This window comes from Pelodiscus sinensis, chromosome 19, assembly GCF_052426305.1.
Source record: "Pelodiscus sinensis isolate ZL-2025 chromosome 19, ASM5242630v1, whole genome shotgun sequence".
In the NCBI taxonomy this organism is placed as follows: domain Eukaryota; kingdom Metazoa; phylum Chordata; order Testudines; family Trionychidae; genus Pelodiscus; species Pelodiscus sinensis.
The window spans coordinates 2,152,566-2,164,893 of NC_143070.1; the positions used below are offsets into that span (position 1 = coordinate 2,152,566).

General features: G+C 47.8%; 1 protein-coding gene across 2 annotated transcripts; it reads right to left on the reverse strand.

Annotated features, from left to right (window-relative positions):
* Window positions 1-243: 243 nt before the first annotated feature.
* On the reverse strand, window positions 244-10,748 carry LOC112544940 (uncharacterized). 2 transcript variants are annotated; one of them, XM_075918288.2, is made up of 3 exons: window positions 7,742-10,747; window positions 6,061-6,259; window positions 244-5,352 (listed from the first exon to the last, which is right to left on the reverse strand). In XM_075918288.2, the coding sequence occupies exons 2-3, from the start codon at window positions 6,080-6,082 to the stop codon at window positions 3,989-3,991; spliced, it is 1,386 nt and encodes a 461-aa protein (XP_075774403.2). In that variant the 5' UTR covers window positions 6,083-6,259; window positions 7,742-10,747; the 3' UTR covers window positions 244-3,988. The 2 variants fall into 2 exon arrangements, with proteins under 2 accessions (XP_075774403.2, XP_075774402.2); XM_075918287.2 differs by lacking the exon at window positions 6,061-6,259 and having other exon boundaries at window positions 7,742-10,748.
* Between the last annotated feature and the right edge of the window lie 1,580 nt (window positions 10,749-12,328).

The following is a 12,328-nucleotide window of genomic DNA, read 5'->3' on the forward strand; positions in this document are numbered from 1 at the left end:
TTGTGGGGTCACAAACTGCATGAACCCTAAATGCAGAAATTGAAAGATAGGACCACCAGTGTGTGCAACTATTGTGCTGCGAGTGCGAGGCAGTCAGAGGTGTGCTGTGGAGAACAACAGAGTTCAAAATGGCCACCCTTAAAGGGCCAGGTGACTTTTTTTTTTTTTTTTTGCTCAATAACTTTTCTCCTTCCCCCCACCCCCGCCTTTTTTTTTTTTTTCTTTTGCTTGACAACAAAAAATTCTTGGTGTTCCTCATAAAAAAATTATTGTTTGGTGTTCCTCAATCTTAAAAAGTTTAAAAAACAGCGTCCTAGATGGAACCCAGCCCTGCCCTGTGAATGGGTTACAATGAAATCCTTACTCAGTGTTATATTTTTACTGTTTTCATTCTTTGCCCGTGTTTTCTTTGGTCTTGTCCACACATCTCAATTTAATTCCCAAACCGCTTTTTTTAGCAACAAGCCCCCGAGAGCGTTCACACTGCAATACAACACAAGCCATGACAAATATCATCTCATGCACTGCAGCCTGCCCCTATGTTCTAATTAGACGCAGCACGCCATAAGGGCAGAAGAAATGTGTGGAAAGGTCATAGACAGAGGTCACGATGAAAAATTAAGGAGAGAAACATTTAAGAAAATTTCTCAGTGGCTTAAATGACTGCTTCTTGGAGCAGCTGGTGCAGGAACCCACAAGGGGAGAGGCAATTCTCGATTTAGTCCTGAGTGGAGCGCAGGATCAGGTCCAGGATATAACCGTTACAGGACCGCTTGGGAATAGTGACCATAATATAATAACATTCAACATTCCTGTGGTGGGAAGAACACCTCAGCAGTCCAGCACCCTGGCATTTAATTTCAAAAAGGGGAATTACACAAAAATGAGGAGGTTAGTTAAACAGAAATTAAAAGGCACAGTGACTAGAGCCAAATCCCTGCAAGCTGCATGGAAAATTTTAAAGACACCATAATAGAGGCCCAACTTAAATGTATACCCCAAATTAAAAAACATAGCAAGAGACCTAAAAAAGAGTCACCGTGGCTTCACCACCATGTAAAAGAAGCAGTGAGGGACAAAAAGGCATCTTTTAAGAAGTGGAAGTCCAATCCTAGTGAGATAAATAAAAAGGAACATAAAAACTGTCAAATCAAGTGTAAACATGTAATAAGAAAAGCAAAAGAAGATTTTGAGGAACAGCTAGCCAAAAACTCAAAAAGAAATAACAAAATGTTTTTTAAGTACATTAGAAGCAGGAAGCCTGCTAAAAAGCCTGTGGGTCCCCTAGATGATCGAGATATAAAAGGAGCAATCAAGGACGATAAAGCCATTGCGGAGAAACTAAATGATTTCTTTGCTTCAGTCTTCACGGCTGAGGACATTGGGGAGATTCCCAAATCTCTAATGTCCTTTGTGGGTGATGAATCTGAGGAACTGTCCCGGATTGAAGTGTCATTAGAGGAGGTTTTGGAACAAATAGAAAAACTTAATGTTAACAAATCTCCAGGACCGGATGGCATTCATCCAAGGGTTCTAAAAGAACTCAAATGGGAAATTGCTGAGCTATTCTCTTTGGTTTGTAACCTATCCCTTAAATCGGCTTCCGTACCTAATGACTGGAAGGTAGCCAACGTGACACCGATATTTAGAAAGGGCTCTAGAGGCGATCCCGGCAATTACAGACCGGTAAGTCTAACTTCAGTACCGGGCAAATTAGTCGAAACAATAGTAAAGAATAAAATTGTGAAGCATGTAGAAGAACATAATTTGTTGGACAAAAGTCATCATGGTTTCTGTAAAGGGAAATCATGTCTTACTAATCTGTTAGAGTTCTTTGAAGGGGTTAACAAACATGCGGACAAGGGGGATCCAGTAGATATAGTATACTTGGATTTTCAGAAAGCCTTTGACAAGGTCCCTCACCAAAAACTCTTGTGTAAATTACATGGCCATGGGATAAGAGGGAAGCTGGACCTCCAGCTCTGCCCTCCACTCTTTGAGCTAGAGGAGAGATGTGGTCATTGCTAGCAGTAGTAGGTTGTTATCCTCCCACGGATGAGTCATGATGAGTTTTATTGGAGCTTTATCCACCACTGAAGTAAACTCCAAACAATTCCACCAGCAGATCCCAGCAGGAAACAGGTGAGATGGGGCAGGCGGGTATCTGAGGTGGATACCTCCAGCCTCATCCTGTAATCTCCTTCTCTGCTCAGAGATGGGAGAAAAGCCCATGGGACCTTTCCAAACCCCTGTGCAGACATATGGACAACTTAGAGCTGCCCTAGTTCTGTTCCCTCCAGACCACACCTGGGTTCCTGGATGATCCAGACAAAAGAACCCAACAACCTGGATTTGTTTTCCCAGTTTTCCATCCTCAAACCTCCTTTGGAGGGTAATCCCGTTTCAGGAGACGGATTCCCCCCCACCTCGTTTCTCCTCCTGAGAGAGATCTCCATTCTCAGAGCCTCTCCCTCTCATTCTCATCAGAGGTCTCTTAATCCCTGCCAGCCTCCGTAATCCCAAACCCCACCAGCACTCAGCGAGACCTCGCCGGCTGTGCAGCAGAGGCCAGAAACATCCCAAGGACTCAACGGCTGCAGTTTTCAGCAGCTTGCAGGTCTCCTGTGGCTTCCCCACACAGTGGAGAAGGGGGATGAATTTCTGAAGGACGTCCATCAGCTCATGACTCCATACCCAGGTGTTTGAAGCAGCATGAAAAGGAGCTCACAAAACGAGGTGATTGGGCATCAAAATGGCAGATGAATTTTAATGTTGAGAAATGCAAAGTTATGCTCATTGGAAAAAATAATCCCAACTATACATATAATATGATGGGGACTAAATAAACTACAACTACTCAAGAGAGATCTTGGCGCTTTTGTGGATCGTTCTCTGCAAACACCCACTCAGTGCGCAGTGGCAGTCAAAAAAGCAAACAGAATGTTAGGAACCATTAAAAAGGGATAGAGAATAAGACAGAGAATATTTTATTGCCTCTACATAAAACCATGGGACACCTGCATCTTGAATACTGTGTACAGATGTGGTCGCCTCATCTCCAAAAGGATATACTGGCATTGGGAAAGGTTCAGGAAAGAGGTTACTTTACCTCTGGATTTGGCCCTGGTGTGACCACTGGACCCAAAATCCAAGGAGGGTGTTAATGAACTGGAGAGGGGACAGAGAGGAGCCTCCAGGCCAATTACAACACTACATAATGCAGGGAGCAGAGATGGGGTTTGTTGGTACTGCTGTACAGCTGACAGGTGGAACCAAACTTGGGACCTCTGCAGCTTAGTGAATGGTTCTCCACCGCTTGAGCTAAGTAAGTGGTTTAAAGTGTGTTACAACCATGTGTGTTACACCGGGATCAATACAGAATTCAGGACCCTGGCCAGCGGCTTGGAAACTGGAAACTCCAACTACTGGTGATGGGGAGACCCAGCTCAGAGGGCACAGCCGGTTCTGGCCAATGGACTGCAGAGACAAGATGGGCAAACCAGGCCCTGTGACACTCAGCGGAATAATGGCAGAACATCCCTTTGGCTTGCTGGGGACTCTGGCTCAGCAAAGGCTGGACTCCCAGGCCAGGTCCAAGAGGCACCTCTGTACAGTTCCAGCTCCATCGGGAAGTCCAATGGGCGATGGCAACAGTAAATGATATTCAGTCTGTGCACAAAATTCTAGAAGCTACATCTCACTACGTGCAGAGGGAAAAAAACAAAACAAAAAACCACCGGCTTGTTTGAGGAGATTCCCACAGACCGGCTTGTTTCCCTTGGAGCTTATCTCAACTATGTGGTGAGCGCAGCCATGCCGGGCATGGCCTATCTCTCTAATGAGCGAGATTTCAGCTGGGAATTTTCCTTGCTACCAGCAGGCCGAAGCCTGTTTTCTAGTTGGCAGACATGAGAACTGGGCAGATTCACTAACTCCTTGAAATACAACAGTCTTCTGGTTTTCCAACCACAACACAGACTCAATGTGTTCATCTGGAGTGATTTCCTAGAGCTAAGAGATTGCTGTGTGGCTGCCTAGTTATCCGAAAGGGCACAATATTCAAAATGATAACTAAGAGTACCATGAAGCCTATAATCAGTATATTCCTGATGATCCAGGTCACCCATCCCGGCACTATCACCACGTACTGAAGGAGCCCCCAGTTGTCATGATAAACGTTGATTTCATTTTCCCCCCACCCAGAGACAAAGACCAGCTCCGTTCCCGCAGCACTGATCACCAGTCGGGTGTTATGCTGCAGGCACGACGGCTCCTTGGGAAATTTCTCCAGGGTGAGTTCGAAGCATCGTCTCAAAATCTCCGTCATCTTCCCCCCGGACTCCAGTTTGGCCTGGACTCTCAGCAGGTTCTCGACGCTCAGCTGCTCTGGGTGGGAGTGGAGCCGGGCCAGATACACCTCCACGGTTAGCTCTTTTACGTGATACTGGAGCTCCCTGTTTTGGTAGAACACGGAAATCTCGCACTCGCCTGTCCCGGAGAGGAACTCCAGGATTCTTCCGCTGCCGTGGATCAGCATCTTCGCGTTCTGCTGGACGTAGACAGGCTCCTGTTGGAACTTCTCCTGGGCATGGATGAAGCAGTCTCTCAACTCATTGGTCATCTTCCCCCAGGCCTCCAGTTTGGTCTGGACTCTCAGCAGGTTCTCAACACTCAGCTGCTCTGGATGGGAGCGCATCCGGGCCAGATACACCTCCATGGTCGGCTCTTTCATGTCATACTGGGGCTCCCCATTGTGGTAATGCACGTAGATCTCATTCTCCCCATCCCCGGATTTGAATTCCAGCATTGTCCCTTGGCACTGGATCAACATCTGGGCATTGTCCTGGACGCTTGGGGGTTCTCGCATGAATTCCTGCAGGGCGAGATCCATGCAGGCTCTCAGCTCATAGGTCATTTTCTCCTGAGCTTCCAATTGGCCCTGCACTCTCAGCAGGTCGGCAACGCTTAACGGTTCTGGGGCCTCCCCTTCCAATGTCACTAATCTATTGCAAAAAAAAAAGACCATCACCCCTACGGCTGTGATTCCTGCTGACACAGATAGCAGTGGGAGCCACGACCCCTGACAGAGCCGGCTCACACATGATCTGAAAACCCTCTTGACTCGATCTTGCAGAACCCAGGGGAGGGACAGGAACGTTCGCTGAAATTGGGAGTAAATCTGGATACAGAACATGAGTTCGTTCCACACTGCCCCCACGAGAGCAGCCATCAGCCCGTTGGCTTTCACCACCCAAAAGTTCATTCTGCTTTTCGTCGGAGAGGAGCAGAATTCCCCGGTCCTAGATTTCCGGGCTTGGCTCACAGTGCGGCTCCGATTCTTTCCTTCAGGACCTGAAGAGGATAAATGGCAAAAAGGTCTCAATTTGGGTAAGGCTGTTGAATATTACAGGTGATACTATGGCAGGTTCAGGGGAGGAGGCCCAGCCTCAGTTTACCCTGCGCTGGCTGTTAAACGTCAGCCCCTTCCCAACATCTGTGGAAATTTCTGCCTCCATAAAGACATACAAAAGAGCATAAAAACATCCAGACTGGGTCAGACCAAAGGTCCATCCAGCCCAGTGTCCTGTCTGCCCACAGTGGCCAATGCCAGGTGCCCCAGAGGGAGGGAACAGAATGTAGAATCAAGTGGTTCTCCTCTGTCATCCATTTCCAGCCCCTGACAAACAGAGGCAAGGGACACCAGCCCTACCCATTCTGGCCAATAGCCATTGATGGCCCTAACCTCCATGAATTTTTCTAGCTCTCTTTTGAAACCTGTCTTCACCAATCCTCTGGCAAGGAGTTCCACAGGTTGATTGTGTGTTGTGAGAAGAAAAACTTCCTTTGGTTTGTTTTATACTTGCTACCATCCATCCTTCCCTTCCCTATAAAAAAAATACTTCCCCCACTAGCAGGCTGCTTCACATGAATAGCATTCTGGGATATGAGTTTGGGGAAATTTTCTTTTCCCATGGTCTTTCCACGGGACTGAGAGACCTGGGTTCTTGTGCTAAGTCTGCTTTGCTACATGACCTCTCTGTGCAGAGTGAGGGTACTAACCTCCTTTGTCAAGTCGGTTCATGAAAACGGCTAGCTGGTGTTATTGTTCATCAGTTGGATTTCTATCAATATTTTCCCATTGGACCACAATATTGTGAAATAAGTTAAAGGGTGTAATAATTGTTGTTTTTTTAATTGTAATTTGAGGCCCTTGTTCAAATGTGCAGATCGATTCTCCGTAACAAAGGTTGTCGATTCTCTGCAACAAAAAAATGAACTGTAAATAAAAAATGTGTATGTTAAAAAATAACTTTAGCTCCCCAATAAACCAACAAAAACTGCCAAAAATTACTGCATCTAAAAAAAAATTAACAACCTGTGACGGCGCGTTGGGGGTCCCCCGTCTCCTGCACCCCGAAATGGCACAAACAGACTGCACCAGCCAGTGGAATAGAGGAAGTTTATTGCCTCTCCAGGATACAGCACAGCACAGATGTAGTCTGATCACAGAGCTGGGCTAGGATGCCTCAGGCCCCCTTGAGATGGGGGGAGACTGGGCCCCTAAACTCCAGCCCCTTTCCCTAGGCTGTCTCCTCCATGCTCCCAGACAGCAACTAACCCACTCTCTTCCAGCCCTGCCCCCCAGCCAGGGCAGCATTCCCCCTTCCTTTGTCCCTCTCCCTGGGGGGTGTCTGGCCATACCGGTTGAGAGATCCCTTTGCATAGCGACTCATCCTGTTTTGCTGGGTCGTGGTACCCACGGCAGCCAGTGGGGGTTACCCCAGAGCCAGCAGCATAGAAACCAGCCAGGTACCCCCACTACGTCACACAACCCCAAACACTAAAAAAGCAAGCATTTACCTATTAAAAGAAATTATTCAGAATCCAAGACAGTTTAGCATAGGGGAAAAACGACACAAGAACCCCACAACCAAAGCCAAACGTTTGTCAAAAAACAACCTAGCCATGCAAAACTTTCTCATTCCAATTAAAGACTACCATAAAAACCTGCTTTGCTATCATTTTTAAGAACATCCTGACAAAACAAAAGCATTGGTCCAAACCAATCCACATCCCTTCTTCTCCTCTCGTAATCCCAATCTGGTTGACCACAAACTGTAAACTACTAAATAAAACATCGATTGGTAAAATTGTAGCTATGTGGAGGAAGAGGGGGGGGAGCTAGGTACGCAGATGCTAAGCGCTTTGCTACTGTATTCTCAATACCCGGGGATCTTGCCTTTCCCCCCCTATAAAACTCAGGGGTGCTCCTTAGAGGATAACACTTCATCTTGCTGTAGCCTAGTGCTGCAGGTTGGACTCTGGGGGCGAGAACCGCTGAGCACACTATCAGGAAAAACCCTGTCCTGTTACATCCTGAACCTGGAAGGCCCGTTGGCACCCTTAGCGCTCCTATGGCATCCTTTAGAGGTAAACATGGCGTCCTGCGGGCGGGCCCTCTTCTGAAGGCAGACGGCCCGGAGGGAAGAGCCGTAGTTCGGAGCTGCAGCCCCCGCCACAGGAAACGGAGGAAGGGGCCCGTCGTCTCTGCTCCAGGCTGACTAAAGGTGCATCCCACAGCCATGCCACACGCCGGGAGCCCTGGGGGAGGGTGTTACTAGGCCTCGGCCCTGCAGAGAAGTCCAGCAGAAGGGCCTCTTGCGGGTTCAATACCTTGGGAAAGCAGGGAACCGGCACGAGGGCAAGACCAGAGAAATCTGGGAGACCGTCGGGTACTTACTGTGTGGGGGAGACAGCAGCGAGACTCCCCCGTACTTATATGCCCCCATGATGCAGCCGAGCGCGGAAATCAGACACAGCCCAGCAGAGACACTGTTCTCTTTTACTTTCTGTTCTGTTCACAGCTGATACTCAGAGAAGCTGGAGAAAAGCATAAATACACTTGCTGGAAGGATGCAGCATCTTTGCCTGGTTTTATCACTGAACATTCAGTTTCCTTTGTTTTTTTGGTGTTATTCCTGGTTGCAGAGATGGAGGCAGAGCCCAGACTCAGAGCTAGCGGTTGCAGCTCGCGTGTCACTGCCATTCAAAACCAGGCGGGCCAGGATCGGTGTCCCCACTTTGCAGGTGGGGAAACTGAGGCAGGCAAAGTGACGCACCCCCAGGCTGCCCCACAAGGCACAGGCAGGAAGGGAACCATGTTCACTTGGGCTCAGCCCAGCATTCCATGCACTCAGAAGCGATGACCTCTCCCATCCCCATTTCCCACTGGGATGGGATGTTCGTGTTCATTGCTGAAGACCAGCCCAGCACTGGATACTTAGCTCTGGTGTTGATCTGGTATCGGATCCAGGCCAGATTCTGATCTCATTGACCAGGGGACATTCCTCCTCTCCTCCCAGCATCTTCCCTCCAATGTAGGTCCCAGCGAATGACTATGAGCCTGTTTGTCCTGGACCTGCCGCACACGCACAAACAGCACAACTTGTGTAGTTTGATCTGATTTGATCAGTTCTCTTATCTTACCCTACCCTGGCGCCATAGTCCAGACTCTGGGGAGATGAGGGCGGGGCTCTGTCATGTGAAACATACACTTTCGGGGAGATCTTGGCGTCAGTGTGGATCGTTCTCTGAAAACATCCACTCAATGTGCAGCGGCCGTCAAAAAAGCAAACAGCGTCATTAAAAAGGGCTAGAGAATAAGACAGAAAAACTCTTATTGCCTCTGTAAAAAACCACGGGACTCCCACATCTCGAATCCTGCGCACAGATCTGGTTGCCTCGTCTCAAAACAGATCTCCTGGCATTGGAAAAAGTTCACAAAAGGGCAACCAAAAGGATGCAGGGTTTGGAAACACTCCCATCTGAAGAGAGATGAAAAAGACTGGGATGTTTCAGCTTATAAAAGAGGAGACTTCAGGGGTAGAGAGCTATAAAGTCATGACAGGTGAGGAGAAAGTGAATAAAGAAACTTTACTGACGTGGTCCCATAACACAAGAACAATGAAATGAAGAGGCAGCAGGTTTCAAACAAACCAAAGGGAAGGTTTCTTCAGTCAGTGCTCCGCCAACCTGTGGAACTCCTCGCTGGAGGATGTGGTGATGGCTCAGGCTTTTAACAGGGATCAAGAAAGAGCTAGAGAGATTCATGGAGGATAGGTCCATCAAGGGGCTATTAGCCAGGAGGGGCAGGGAGGGTGTCCCTAGCCTCTCTTTGGTCTGACCCTGTCTGGCTGTACTCATGAGTGAAAAGTGTGAATACGTTATAATGGAAACAAGCCTTATTCCAGACTAAGTAACCGCATATGGAGTTATTCTGGAGTAGGCTTCCCACTTTAATTTCATGCTCTAAAATAATTGTGCTGGGGAAAGACAACCAAACCCTCCACTCAGGTACCTAGCACCCATCTTCTGCAGGAACCCCAGGACTAGAACCCAGGTCCCACTAATCAGCAGTGGTTAATCATCTTGTAGCACCACTAGGAGGCTGGAAACAAGCAGCCACAGGAAGCACTGTGTAGATGCAACAGGAAGTACTGCCCACAAGACCCAGAGTGACAGCACCTTGCAGCCCTCTGATTGGCCGAGTGCCCCTATTTAACCCCAGGGGTCGGCCCAGGAAGTTAAATGAGCAACCACATGGGCTGAGGTCTGCTGGGTTCCGCCCCCTCTCCTGGTCTCGGACTTGGCACCTAATTCTTCCCCCTCAATTCTCACCCGGCCCCTGGTTTCCAGCCCGGTCGCTCGCCCTTCCTACCACTCCACCCCGGTGACTCCTGTCCCTTTCCTGGTAGGGAGACCTCAGCCCAGCTGTGACCACTAGGCCAGACCACCGACGCCCTGGTCTCTTGCACCTTCCTTCTATGTTCTTGCACCGCTTTGTCGCGCTCTTCTTGTCACTCTGTAAATCTAACTCGGTCTCTTCACTGGTCCCTCTCGGCATCCGCATCGAACCCCTCATCCTCCCTTGCTGTCCGTCTGGTGGGAAGATGCCCTGGGAGTCTGTCTGTGGTCGCCCTCTTCCTGTCTGCCTATCGCTGGCTTTTGCTCTCTCTCGATTGGTGGGTGGCCCTCTTTCCGTGTCCTTCGTGGGTCCTGGTGTCTCCATACCGATTTATCGACATCTCACGTTCTCTTCGTGTCAATCTACGCACTCATCCTGATGGCATCTATCCCGTCTTTTCTCTTCGGCACTTTCGGATTTCACAGTTCGGCCTGGTATGCGTTGGGCTTTGTTTCTTTTTAGCAAACTTTTGTTGTTGTTTTTACTCTTCGGTGCACATAGAAAGCACCTGGAACGGCAGGAAAGGGCGAGTAGGACACGTGTGTGACACCATGGCTTGCACGGAAACTAGGTAGGTACCGAACTCACCGCACGCCGCTTTATCAGTCCATAGTTACCCTGCGCAGAACGGAAGAGCGTGCAGTGGATTTGGGATGTACACCTGGCTGTGGCTTCAACGGGGATGAATTTTGTTGCATATTGGCAATGTATGATCGGTAATGCATGATTTGTCGTGTATTGGCAGCACATGATTGGCAACGCATGATTTGTCGCGTATTGGCAACGCATGATTGACAATGAATGATTTGTTGCATATTGGCAACACATGATTTGTCGTGTATTGGCAACACATAATTGGCAATGCATGATTTGTCGCATATTGGCAACACAAGATTGGCAACGCATGATTTGTCGCGTATTGGCAATGCATGATTTGTCATGTATTGACAAAACATAATTGGCAATGCATGATTATTCGCGTATTGGCAAAACATAATTGGCAACGCATAATTTGTTGTGTATTGGCAACACAAGATTGGCAACGCATGATTTGTTGTGTATTGGCAACACAAGATTGGCAACGCATGATTTGTTGTGTATTGGCAGCACATGATCGGCAATGCATGATTTGTCGCGTATTGGCAACACATGATTTGTTGCATGTTGGTAACACATACTTGGCAATGCATGACTTGTCACGTATTGGCAACATGTGATTTGTTGTGTATTGGCAACATATAATTGGCAACGCATGATTTGTCACGTATTGGCAACTCATGATTGACAATGCATGATTTGTCGCGTATTGGCAACACAAGATTGGCAACGCATGATTTGTCGTGTATTGGCAGCACATGATCGGCAACGCATAATTTGTCGCGTATTGGCAATGCATAATTTGTCATGTATTGGCAACATGTAATTGGCAATGCATGATTTGTTGTGTATTGGCAACACAAGATTGGCAACACATGATTTATTGTGTATTGACAACACATAATTGGCCATGCATGATTTGTCGCATATTGGCAACATATAATTGGCAACGCATGATTTGTCGCGTATTGGCAACATATAATTGGCAACGCATGATTTGTCGTGTATTGGCAACATATAATTGGCAACACATGATTTGTCACATATTGGCAGCTCATGACTGGCAACACATGATTTGTCGCGTATTGGCAACACATGATTTGTCGCATGTTGACAACACATAATTGGCAATGCATGACTTGTCACATGTTGGCAACACGTGATTTGTTGTGTATTGGCAACACATAACTGGCAACGCATGATTTGCTCTCAGGAATCACATGTATATAGCTTTGTGATACACACTTGACGGCTGCTTCCAATCCTGCTGGACTCAAGAGATATCTCAGTACTTGCCTCCCCCGCTCAGGTTTTCCAAATCTCCTGTATCACTTCCGTTGCTCTCCTCTGGATTCCGCCCAATTTATCCACGTCTGTCAAACGGGCGTGCCCACAACTGGACACAAGACACCAACCGAGAGTCAATGACTCCTTGTGTCCTACATATGATGCTTCATTTAGGTCATGTTGTTGACTCGTGTTCCATGGGTAATTCACAATAACTCGTGGATTCCTTGGGGGAGTATTTCCCTCTAGCCAGCTAGTCAAGTACCATAGGGTATGTCTACACTACCCCGCTAGTTTGAACTAGCAGGGTAATGTAGGCATACCCTAAGAGAGTGTTATAAGGAGGAGGGAGAAAACTTGTTCATCTTGGCCTCTGAGGACAGGACAAGCAGCAATGGGCTGAAATTGCAGCGAGAGAGGTTGAGGTTGGACATTAGGAAAAAGTTCCTAACTGTCAGGGTGGTTAAACACTGGAGCTATGTCTACACTGGCGGCTTCTTGCGCAAGAACAGCTGTCTACACCGCACACGCGTTCTTACGCAAGTAAATTTACTGTCTAGCGTCGGAAAACAGGGCTTCTTCCAGAAGAGTTATTCCTCTCCCCGTGAGGAATTAGCCCTCTTGTGTAAGAGCTCTTGCACAAGAGGGCAGTGTAGACAGACAACATGAATTTCTTGCGCAAGAAACCCCTATGGCTAA